General features: G+C 29.8%; 1 protein-coding gene across 1 annotated transcript; it reads left to right on the forward strand.

Moving 5' to 3' along the window:
• Positions 1-5,552: 5,552 nt before the first annotated feature.
• On the forward strand, positions 5,553-12,137 carry LOC136087481 (uncharacterized). Its single transcript, XM_065810327.1, has 4 exons — positions 5,553-5,657; positions 11,601-11,693; positions 11,802-12,065; positions 12,129-12,137. Exons 1-4 carry the CDS (start codon positions 5,553-5,555, stop codon positions 12,135-12,137), a joined length of 471 nt encoding a protein of 156 aa, XP_065666399.1.
• The last annotated feature ends 675 nt before the right edge of the window (positions 12,138-12,812 follow it).

Genomic DNA, 12,812 nt, shown 5'->3' on the forward strand with positions numbered 1-12,812 from the left:
TAGTATTAATATATACATATCATATATTTAGTACTAGTATAGTATCAATATTTATAATTCTTTTGACAAAAAAAAACAAATCGAGATAATTTTAAAAATTTTGCTGTTATTTTTTGTTTTATTTTGATTTTGAAGTTTATAAAGTTTTGAAGATTTAGAAAAAAGTTAAAATGCACTTAAAGCTATATTTTTAATTGCTAATTCACTTGCTTACTTACTATATACATTAGTAGATCTAAATGAAAAGTTAATACTTTTAATTTGAAATTTACATATATATGTAATTTACAAACAAATTGTTAATTTTGCATTATCAATTGTTAAATTTGCATATGATTTTGCTTTATCATAGTATAATGCACAGAAATGATTCACCGTGGAAAGAGATTCCTTATAAAGATTCATAAATTAATAAACCCTGAATTTTGATAATTAGAAAACAAAGCATTTCTTGGAAAGAGAACGAGGACAATGGTTAGATATCTTTTGGAAGATCCGATACTAGGTTTGCTATTTTGAAGAAAACACAGGCCTAGAACGATATAGTGAACTATTGCGCATGCAAAGTTGTTATTAAAATTCAAAACCTACTTTTGAATCATCCAAAATAAATTATCCAAAAAAATGTAACTTCGTGCTTGACTTCTACTGATTTACCAATTCAATTTTTACAAATTCTGAAACTACTTTTGATAAAAAGATAAATGAAGAGTTGTTCTATTGATTTTGGATATTTATTAAGAAAGATTTATTTTTTTGTTTAACAATAAATTTAAATCAGTGACAGAAAGTCACTACAAATATTTGTTACATGTTATCTTTATAATATGAAGTTGCATTATATATTTATATCAAAACATAATTTACATTATTTTATATTTTTTGACAATTGCATATTTCTTTTTTTCTTGTTTTGATCTTTTTAACATTCGTTTTATTTGCAAATTTAAATCAAAAAGTAATTTTATGTACATTCAATAATAAAAAGACTGTTTTTGAGAATAAAAATCTTCTATGCACAAGAGTCCCATTTATTTGTTCATTTTGTAGTACTCTTGATTTTCAACAAAAAAAATTGTAACAGATTGACAACACTAATTGTCAATTAAATGTAAAAATACTTATAATGCAGCAAGTAGCACAAAGTTTGAAACTAATACACAGTGTACTTAATTAACATAAAAAGTTATTTAACTATACATGTACGAATATATTTATATTGCTTTTATTACTTGAACAATAGCTATCTTGTCCATGTTGGCATCATAACAGGCACCATACTATTTTGGCATTTTTGAATTTAAAGAAATAAGATACGAACCAATTAGAGTACCATTGCCTGTGTAACCCACAAGTACCAAAATAATCCTGAAATACAAGAATGCCTTGATTGAGTGTCATATTCGACTTTTGACATTTCCATTGCTATTTTAGTGATGTTGTTTTTAAAAGTACCTAATAATCATCCAATACCATCCAAACTGATCCATAGAAATTATTAAAGCAAATTGTCAAGACAATACACCTAAATTACAAGCTCATTGGTTGCATATGAACTCTTTGCACTGTTCATTTTTGAATTTTAATAAATTGCTGCTTATCAATTTAATTCTTTATAAATCTTTGTCAGAAAGGATGTATATGATGAAAAAAATATCTCCACAAAATTTCATAACATTATTCCAACATTAAGTGACAGCTCAATTAACTTTATTTATCTGCTTTTGTCAACTAATCTACTTAATTTGATAAAATAACTCATTTGTATACTGCATAGTGCTAATTTAACTTTTGTTTACAACTATGTTTGTTTTAATTGGTAATTGGTTTAATCTACGTACTCCTTATGGAAAAAAGCCAATTCATCTAACTTTCAATTAATTTGATTAATGACAAAAATATTTATGTTTATGTGAATATGTACCTTATATATATTTTGTATTTTTAGTGAAAAAAAAGAAAAATCTAAATGTCAAAGAAGAAGATCATTAAAACTAGATGTGACACTAATGTGTTGCTAATTGGTCATCAATTACCAGTTCTAGATAAACTAAGTTGTTCAAGCTGTTTGCCCACAGTTCGTCTTGTCCTACGTCACCTCTTTTATGACTTGAAAACAAACAAAATGGAACTTTTACAAAGCTGTTCGAATACTATTGATGAAGTTTTACAAATTTGGCCAATACAATATCGGCCAAATTTGTAAAACATCATCAAATATTTTACAATATTACAATATAAACTTCATCAAATATTTTACAATATTGCCAATGTTCCAACAACACAAAAAAGGAATGCTATTGCTAAACTAAAAGTATTGTATAACTCTTATGTTAAAATAGGAAAGAACAAGCCTCCGAGAACTAAAAAACAGTTAAAATTGGAAACTGAATGGATAAATAAGTTGAGTAAGCTATTTGATATGGCCCATGCAGATTGTGACAGACTTATAAAAATTCAGCAGGATATAATGTTTCTAAAAGACCAAAGAGAAAAAAGGAAAATGGTAATGGGTATGGAAGATTTAGAATTTAAAGAACATGAAAAAAAACGAGTGTATCATCATTTCCAAGAAGAACATTGCAAAAAAAAGGCAACTGAAGTGAAAAAATATATCAAGACTGGATCGGATTCAGAATATGAAGAAACTGGTGATGAGGAGCTCCTATTTAGCAAGTATCACCAGCAAAAGTCTAAAAGGATCGTTATATTAGAAAACCACCCTTTTAAACTCTAACTGAACAAAATAAAAAATTAGCACCCAAACCACATAGTGTTATTGATAATCCATTTTTATTTAATGCTAGTCTTGATTGTACAAAAACTACATCAGTACAGGCTATGCACATTGTTGGGCCAGTTTTCAAAGCTGTTGAGATTGATATAAAAGATGACTCTATCTGCAAGCTCAATATACAGAGCTCATAAAACAATTAGAAAATCTATAGTTCAAAACATTCAAGAAACATTTGTGCCAAATACCACCCTAGTAGCCCATTTTGACAGTAAAATTCTACCAGACACATATGGAAACCTGGCTGACAGGATGCCAATTATTATATCAGATTTAAATGTTGAAAAACTAATGTCCATTCCTAAACTTTCCATGGGTACTGGTGAGCTTATGGGAAACTCGGTTGTTGAAGTATTTAAAAAATGGAAAGATGTTCCAGATTGGCTGGCAGGTCTTTGTTTTGACACAACAAGTTCCAACACTGGTTTTCACACTGGTGCAATTACTATCATTCAGCAGGAATATGATAAGCGTTTTTTTTAGCCTGCAGGTATCATATCCTTGAAATTATTTTGGCTGTAGTATTTGACCAGTTGTTCCAGTCTTCAGGACCACAGATTGGAATATTTCGTCGGTTCAAGGAACTCTGGAAACTTATTGAGACTACCTAATATAGTACAATTGAGACTTCTGACATCTGATCTTCCAGTTGGTGAATGTGTATGGCTAAACCAAAAGAAGAAAAATATGCCGCAATTTCTTAGGAATCAACTCTCCAATAAAAATAAACCACGGAAAGATTACCTGGGGCTCATCCAACTGACCCTAATCACATTAAGTGAAAATTATGATGTGACTCATTTTAGTCCTCCAGGTGCCTATCATCGTGCCAGTTGGATGGCAAAAGGAATACAGTGCTGGCAAAAAGTCTTCCAACAAGGCACAATTTTAACAAATCAATGTTTCCACGCCAGTAGGCTCAGTGTTATTATCTTATATTTTTATCTTTAGGTATAAATATATTTATAAAGACAATTTTGTAGCTTAAACAGTTAATTCAGTGAAAATCATGGCTAAGTTTCGGCAGCTTTGTAAAGAAGAAAAAGCATGCATTCAACGTCTTGCTAAAAGTGGTATGTCTCATGCAGACATTGCAACAATTTACATGGTTGAACGCACTACAATTTGGCGTGTTGTAAAGCAGGTTATCCCCCTGTCTCCTAAAAAGAGGTCTGGACGTCCTAGAGTCACTTCACAGCGTACTGACCTCAGGATGGTAACAATGGTCAAGATGAATCCTTCAATAACCTCTGGTGACCTACAGAACAGCATACCAACACTTTCTAATGTCTAAAAGCGCACAATCCGTCACAGACTTTCTGCGGAATTAAACTTACCTGCACAAAGGCCATTTAAGAAGCCATTAGTAACTGAAAAGATGAGAAAAAAGCGCATTGAGTTCTGCAAGAAGCATCAAGATTGGACAGAAGAGCAGTGGACACAGGTGATGTTCAGTGATGAGTCCATGTTTCGTCAGTTCTCTGATGTTAAGCTTTTTGTTCGTTGACCTACTAGTTCTAATCCTACCAATCCTAAATACACATGCAAAACTGTGAAGCATTCACATTCTGTAATGGTGTGGGGTTGTTTTTCTGCTCATGGCCTCGGAGATTTATACTTTTTGCCCAAAGGAGAAACTATGAATGCAAAAAAGTACCTCAACGTTTTGGATGAATCTCTAATCAATTTCATGATTATTCATCAGTGCACAATTTTTCAACATGATTCAGCACCATGCCACACTGCGAAGTCTGTGAAGCAGTGACTTGGATCAAAAAACATACAGTTGCTTGATTGGCCTAGAAATTCTCCAGATCTCAACCCAATTAAAAATCTTTGGATGTTAATCAAGAAGCGTGTATCTGCTAAGAACTGCAGTTCATTAGATGGTTTAAAAAATGCTATTCGTCTGTATGGTTTACAGAAATTACATCAGGACTATGTGAAAATCTTGCCAAATCCATGCCCAAACGAATTAGTGCTGTGTTAAAAAACAAAGGATATCCTACCAAATATTAATAGTACATTTGTTTAAAATGATTATACAATGTAATAAAAATAATTGAACTTGTTTTTGGTGAAAATATAATATTTTTGGAAGTATTATTGTTTTTGGAAGTAATTATGAAAAGTAATTATGATGTTGCAAGACTTTTTGCATTTGTGTACACATTGCAAACATTGATTTGTGTAAAATTGTGCCTTGTTGCAAGACTTTTTGCCACCACTGTATACTGTCTTAAAATCTATTTGTTGCGTAGACAATTCAAACTTACAGCATATGAACTACAAGGTATTTGTCGTATCTGTCTTTTCATTATTACGATTTATGCAAAAATCTGGCTTAAAGCTCCAAACAGTTCTGATGCTCCATACAATGACCTTTGTCTACTCCAAACTCTCGTGTCTTGTCTTGCTGTAGACAAAAAAGTAGCAGATATTGCAATTAAAATAATGAGAGGACATATGTGGTATTTGAGCGAAGATTTGATTGGACTTGCATTATTTTCTGACTTGGTTCCAAATAGTAGGAAAGAGGCTATGATTGTTGCTCTGAAGAAACTACCAATGATAACTGATCTCAGAAGATTTGATTCAAAATTAGTTTAACTTTTAGGAAAAGACTGTCAGATTTTGTTACTCAAAGATCAATGAATCTGTTCACTGCGCTTAAAATTGAACCTATTTTTCTTATTTATAATCCAGCTGCATGGATTTTCTGTCTTGTGTATATCACTGCAAGCAAAAAATAGCAAGCATGAAAGTCACGAATGACTGTGCTGAGCGTGCTGTTAAGTTAGCAACAGACTTCAATAATGTGCTAACACTTGATGAAGCTGAATGGCAGTTAATATTTCAGATTGTTGAACATCACAGAAAGCTCATGACCATTCCTTTAAAGAAAAACTTTAAAGCAGAATAGCAAGTGATCATTCATTACTGTTGTAAAACTTTAATAACACATTGTACAACACACTTATTAAATATGTTGTAACATTTATATTCAATCAAACTTATGGGATAAGAATGTTTACTGTTTTCTCACCATTTATTTTACAATTTTGAATCTCTTGAGCAGTCACTAAAACACATTATTTTAGCTTACAATTTTTAACTTATTTTCCTGACCACAAACCACATCAAATTAGAGGGTAGCCCAATTAAAATTCAAAAAAAAATTCAAAAATTTTTTTTATATACAATTTTGAAATGGTCTAATATATATATATATATATATATATATATATATATATATATATATATATATATATATATATATATATATATATATATATATATATATATATATAGTTCTATAGATTGTTGCATTTGGGAAGTTCGGAAGGAAAAAAATGATTCTTACGCCAACATATACGTCACTTTTAATTACTTTTGACTTTCGTCCAACATTTCCGTGTCGTCAGAAAGTTAAAACCATTAATTTAATTACGAATTAATTGTTTTTTAAAATAACCGCAAAAATGCAAATTTAATTGACCAGAATGTTTTCAAAAACATTCTGAATGTTTTTAACAATATAAACAATGTTTTTATTTTAATTTTTTTTTAATAAAATGTTTTTATTTTTATTTTTTTTAATAAAATGTTTTTATTTTTATTTTTTTTAATGTAAATCATGCGCGGAGTGTTGCTACATCGACTATCTTATAGCCTGACTTGCAACAAAGTGCTGCTACATCGACTGACAAATAGCCTGACTCGCAACGGTGTGCTGCTATATTGACTGAGAAAATACCCTGACTCGCAACGGAGTGCTGCTACATCTACTATCTTTTAGCCTGACTCGCAAGGGAGTGCTGCTACATCGACTGTGGGTTTGGTTGGGGCAGGCAGTCTATCAATTAATAAAAAAAAAATTCCAGTCTTGCATTTTAATTTTTTCTTTTTTTCAATAAAATATGGAAAAAACTTTCTGACAATATATAAGAATATATATATATATATAAGAATATTTAGAATTTGCTTCCTTCATCATGCTTTCCTGATTCATTTAATTTTCAATCCTTTAAATTGTCTTTAAATCGTTATCTTGCTCTACAATCTTCATCATTTCTCTTCCAGTAACTTCCAACTCTAATAAGTGGTTGCTTGCAGCTTTGTTGAAAGCGAAGATGTTTAAAAATATATTGTATATATATATATATATATATATATATATATATATTTTTAAACATATTCTGTAAATATATATATATATATATATATATATATATATATATATATACACAGAATTGTTTTTTATCCAAACTTTTGTTTAATTTTTTTAAATAGAATGTTGTTTTAGTTTATATATTGCTTAAATATATTTATGCTGATAAGTATTTTATATAAATCAGAATCTTATTATAAATAGTTGCATATATTATAAGGTTTTAAGCTCCCTTATATGTTAGTTTTTTGTAAAAAAAATAACAATAAATATGAACAACAGTATCAAAAATAACACATCTATACATTATGTAACACCTGTAATATTAGATATTATAAGAAATAAATATTTATTTATTTCTTATAATATCTCTTTATTTTTTTACGCCTGATTCAATTGGGTTTTAGTAATTAACATTTACCTGCCATTTTAATTTTATTGTATGACTTAGATGCCCTACGAATTTACTTTTATTTTTTTTATTTTAAAAATGTTACTGAATGTTAAGTTACATTAAATGGAACCGATAAGTTTCTAAAGTAATCAACTTTGGACTAAATTGTTTTATTTTATTTTTTTAATTCTGATTCATTCCTAACAGAGCTGCAAGCAACCACTAATAAGTTAGGAGTAATTAAAAAAAAAGAATAGAGTTAAAGAGTAAGAAAACCGGTAAAGAGGAAAAACCAACAACTTAAAAAGTTGTAGGTTCTATTAGTCAGGAAAACAGAAAGATGGCAGAGAGTTCTGAAAGGGTAAAATGTAGGGATGCAGTAAAAGAATGATTTTACTGAATAGCAAGTCAAGAAAAAATGAGTTTTAGTTAATGCAGCTAGATATTATGGCTCTTTTGAACAGCAACGATGATAGTATTTGTAGAAATAAGAAATAGATGCAATTTCGTAATGATGGAAGGATGCTTGAGTTAGGCAGATAGAAGGGGTCCAGCAATGTTTACAATGTTTTTGAGCAATGTTTTTGAACCTTGTCTAGAACAAAAAGAACATCATTAGAAGAACCGACCCAAATATGATAACAGTATTCCATACAAGAATGAATAAGAGATTTGTAAAGGAAGAGAATGGAAGCAGTAGTAAGATAGTGGCAAGCACAATAAAGAGTAGCAACTTTAACAGATGTTAACATTGCAATCAATTTTATATATGATTTCCATTAGAAAGTTCATAAATAATATTTATAATAATAAAAATAAAGTAATAATATAGTTTTTTTTATAAGATTTTATATCATAATCCAAGATCAATATAAATATTTTTTATTGAATAACAGCTATTGAGTTAATGGTTTTTAAAAAGCTATATTTTATAGACGGGAAGCATTTCTAGATATCCCAATTTGCAATTACTTAATTTGAGCCCTGCACTTAGCAACAGTAACAGTAAAAGGATGAGACAATTGAATAATGAGTAACTTAAGAATGAACTTTATTAGGTGTCACAAGGGATGGCAGTTCTTTAGAGCAGTGCCCATTGTAGTATTTATAGAAAAGAAAAGCAACATTATGACAATGTGATAATGGTTGGAGGTTGGCTGCAAGAGCCGTTCCAATGTGTTTTTGTTCTTTAATTATAATTGAAATAATATATAGACAGTAAGTAATTGAATATAAAACATGAGCATTTAATAAATGTATTATTTAAGAATTAATTAAAGACTGATATTTTTACTTTTGTTTATCTATTATCAAAAACAGTTGACCATTAATTGCTTATTAAAAAAAGTTAACTTTACTCTGAATGGTTATTTTAAATTCATTCCTTCAAAAAAATAATTTTTTGCACTCCATTGTCTTAACATGTGTCATCATACATTCCATTGTCATAACAGGTTTTAAAATTAAGTTTATTAAGGACATTCATTTTTTTTAATCTAACGTTTGGTTAATAACCGAATGAGTTTTTAACATTAAATAAGTTACGTCACATAATTACTTTTGAAATCATTTTATTGTCCTAAAGAAAAAATAAAGTAGCTAAAATAAATAGAAAATTAGTTATATACTACTGCATTTGAAACCAAAATTTTTTCTTATTTTTTAATAAAAAATCAAAATAAAGAGAAAAAAATTTCTTTGGGAGCTTTTCTTTGGGCACCCAAAATAAAGCTCTCATACTGCTCCAGCGATACCAAAATAGGTTGGATTCATCCCTGACCTGAATCCAGGAGATTGTAGGAGATATAGGAGGCACATTAATCACTAGAGAGAGAAAAGAAATTTTGTGGACTGTCATGAAGAAAATCACAAAAAGAATCCCAGTCAGCTTTTGGGTAGTAGTAAGTAGTGTGATGATAGGGTGAGTCTTAAAAAGAATTAAGAGATGAAAGATTTATAGAGACTATTGCATGGTCAGAACCACCTAAGGGATTAAAGGCTTAACGCAAGCTAGGGTCAAAGAAAAGACACAAATCGAGGGGTGAAGGTAAACGATTAGGGTTGTCTGTCACAAAATTTATTGTCTGAGCAAGAGGTTAAGAAATGAAGAAGATATAGCCTTTAGTCCCAGAAGATTAGTGGTGTTAGAGTCAAGCCATTCAGTGCGATAAGCATTAAGGTCACCAATAACAACAATATTGACAGAATGGTAAAGAGAAAGGGATTGTCAATTTGATTAGAAATTACATCTAAAAGAGAGGAATTTTGAAAAAAAGAAGAACAAAAATGAACAAAGGAAAAAGTTAATGAACAAAGGAAAAAGTGAAGAGAAGTGCTAAGGTTTGAATCCCATGATTCAAACCTTATATTTGGACAAACAGGTGAGCTGATGCATAAGTATACGCTTAAGCCAAGCATTTGACAATTAGAGCCTTTTCGAATTAAAGGGTAGTACTCATCAATACTGAGATTTGAAGAAGGAACAGCTGAATTTAAATTAATCTCACAAAGAGCAAGCAAGTCTAGTGAATTTTGTAAAAGGTAAGATTCAACCGATGAAAAGTTACTTGACAGATTAAAAATATTTTTTAATTAACCCAAATTCGTAACATAAAGCTCCTTATGTGACCTCAACAATGGGACACCATCCATGCACAAGATGGCATAGTAAGTGACTGGGGCCCTGGCCACAACTAAAAATGAGACTTTTTGCAAGCATGGCCCTGACAAAGTTATAAGATTTAGCAGGGGTTGATAAGTGAGGCTAGAAAAAAATTTATAATATTTAATATATTATAATTTTATGCTTACATTTACTATTTATATTATATTCTATATATTAAATACTGGCATACATTTATATATTTTTAAACTCTAATTTACTTCCAACAAGATTAAAAGCAACCACTATTAATTTTTAAGAGTTACTTAAAAATAGAGAATAAGTTAAAATACTAGGAAACGTAAAACTGAAGACTTAAAAAGTTCTAATTTGTATAAAAAAGGAAAACATGAAGATGAGTAAGAGTTATAAGGTTTTTTTGATGTTCAAGGAAAAAACTTGGGTTAATAAAAGTTTTTATAGCATGAAGGGACAGATACAGTGAAAGTATGCAACTTGTTAAATAAAAAGCCAAGCAAGAATGAGTTTTGGTTTATTGTAATAGTGATGATAGCTCGTTTGAGCATTGGCCATGAATGCACATTTGTAGCAAAAAAGAAGCAAATGCAACCTTACAGCAATAGGTGAGTGGCTCAAGCTTGGCAAAGCAGATCTAATTACATTTACAATGTGCTTTTAGACTTTGTCTGAGAGTAAGAGGGTTGTTATTCATCAATATAGGAATGCCAACAGTACTGCAATATTATTTTGCAGTAAATAAATGAGTTTTGTAGTCTAACAAAAAATTGTGGGTTTCAAGTCCAGAATATAAATCCATAAGCCACAGAATTTAAATACATAAGCCTTAGGTTGTTACAGATTTAAAATCGGCTGCTTGTTCCAAGCAATTAAAAATTGAAGATTTTTTGTCAAAACAAGAGTATAAAGTTGAGTCGTCAGCAAATAAAGCCACTTTAGATTTCATGAAGATTGTTATTGTAGATAAGAAACAACACAGCAGCAAAGATAAAACCTTGTGATACCCTTAAAGTTACTTGAAAGTGAGTGTTTAAATGAGTTTTTAATTTTACCATTGGAAGCCACAGTGATTTCCATGTTTAACAATGGGTTAGTCTGATTAACTGTCAGAAAGTGTATGGTCATTATATTCAAGAGTCTAATTAGAATAAGATTTCTTTGCAAATAACTCTGTTTTATTCTGGGGAGAAGTAAAAAGATCAGACCCATGAATTAGAGATAAAATGATAGACTTACTTTAGTTAATGACACTGTTGATGACTAACCAAAAGTTTATAGAAACTAACATCTGAGATAAGATACAAAATTTGGTAAACTGAGAATAATAGAGCTTAACTACAAACAGGACTTTTTTGCAATAATAAAAAACATTTGTTCTTAAGAGAGATGTTCTTGTGGAAAAGATGAAAAGAATGAATAATGTTTAATAAAGCAACTGCTCAAGATGATGAAAATGTGAAGTAGAATGAGGCTTGACTTAAAATTGAAGAGAAGTAATAAAAGCTCCCAAACTTTTATTCCAGAAGGAATAAAAGTTTCCAAGATGCACTTTATGCATAGATATTGTGGATATAAACATATATGTTTGCTATTTACTTAGATGCTTGTATACAATATACTTTCATTGTTATACAAATTCTTAGAAAAGATTAAAATAATTTTGGTATCAGCATGTAGAGAGATAGCAGCTTCAGTAAGAAATGGTAATAATAGAAGTAAGAAAGCTTGAAGAAAGCGCCTTAAGCTCTTTAGTTCCTAATGTATATTGAATGAGCTTTAGTTAAGAAAAAAAATCCTCTAGATTGTTTATATTAGAGAAAAAAATAAAAGAGGAATGCTAAATCCTGATAATGATGATGATTATCATGATCATGATCCTTATCATCAGGCTTTAGCCTTCCTCTTTTATGCTGTTGATGATTATGATTATGGTGACAATATTGATAATGATTTTAATGATGATGATGATGATGATGATGATGATGATGATGATGATGATGATGATGATGATGATCACGATGGTGATAATAATAATCATTATGATAATCATGTTGATCATAATGATGTTTATATATGCATATATATACAAAATATAACATGAATATTAAATTAAAAAAATGTACTTTAGGATGTATAAATGTTTATGCAGCCCTGGTCACTAACCCGGCCCCGGCTATATTTTATCAAACCCGGCCCCGACCCTGGTCAGTTATCAACCCAGTCACTTACCTAAGGCCTAAGAGGTAAGCAAAAAGGTTTTGTTGGTTAGCTTTGCACCCCTTCTTTATCTAGGCTGGTGTAGATGTTTCATTGTGTCTCTTGCTTTAAGTTATGAAAGCTAAATCTTCTTGATTCTACTTCTGGATTTTTGCTTGTACCTCCTTGTTAGTGGCTATGCAACTCTTTTTAACTTCTACTGTGTGTATAGCTTTAGTGGTTATCGTGTCATTAAAGTTCTAATTTCGATGTTTTTGTGTCTTTTTGGTCCTAATAACGGTTCATCAACTGCACTATTTATGTAGTTATAGGAGGAAAGACTATCAGTGAATCAAGATGTATATTATACAGAAACAAATAAACTGTTTTTTTTTAATTACTTGTTTATTTTTACATACTTTATTCTCACCAACTGTGAGTGGAGCAAAAAAAAAAAATTGTTTTTATATATTTAAATACAGCTCCTAATTACAATCAAAAAAGACCCTCCCATTTTTCTTTATTAATTTTATAATGGTTTATATTTTTTTTTTACTTACAAATGTTATCTATTTTTATTATATTTTTCCTTTTTTTTTTTTATTTAGTTTAATCT

The sequence above is a fragment of the Hydra vulgaris genome, chromosome 11, assembly GCF_038396675.1.
Source record: "Hydra vulgaris chromosome 11, alternate assembly HydraT2T_AEP".
NCBI lineage: Eukaryota > Metazoa > Cnidaria > Hydrozoa > Anthoathecata > Hydridae > Hydra > Hydra vulgaris.

Bases quoted from the DNA above. Each gene is read 5' to 3' on its own strand.
- LOC136087481 (XM_065810327.1), top strand. From the start codon at position 5,553: ATGAAAGTCACGAATGACTGTGCTGAGCGTGCTGTTAAGTTAGCAACA. The intron at 5,658-11,600 runs GTTGAACATCAC...CTATTTACTTAG, and splicing joins GGCAGTTAATATTTCAGATT to ATGCTTGTATACAATATACT. The intron at 11,694-11,801 runs GTAAGAAATGGT...AAAATCCTCTAG, and splicing joins GTAGAGAGATAGCAGCTTCA to ATTGTTTATATTAGAGAAAA.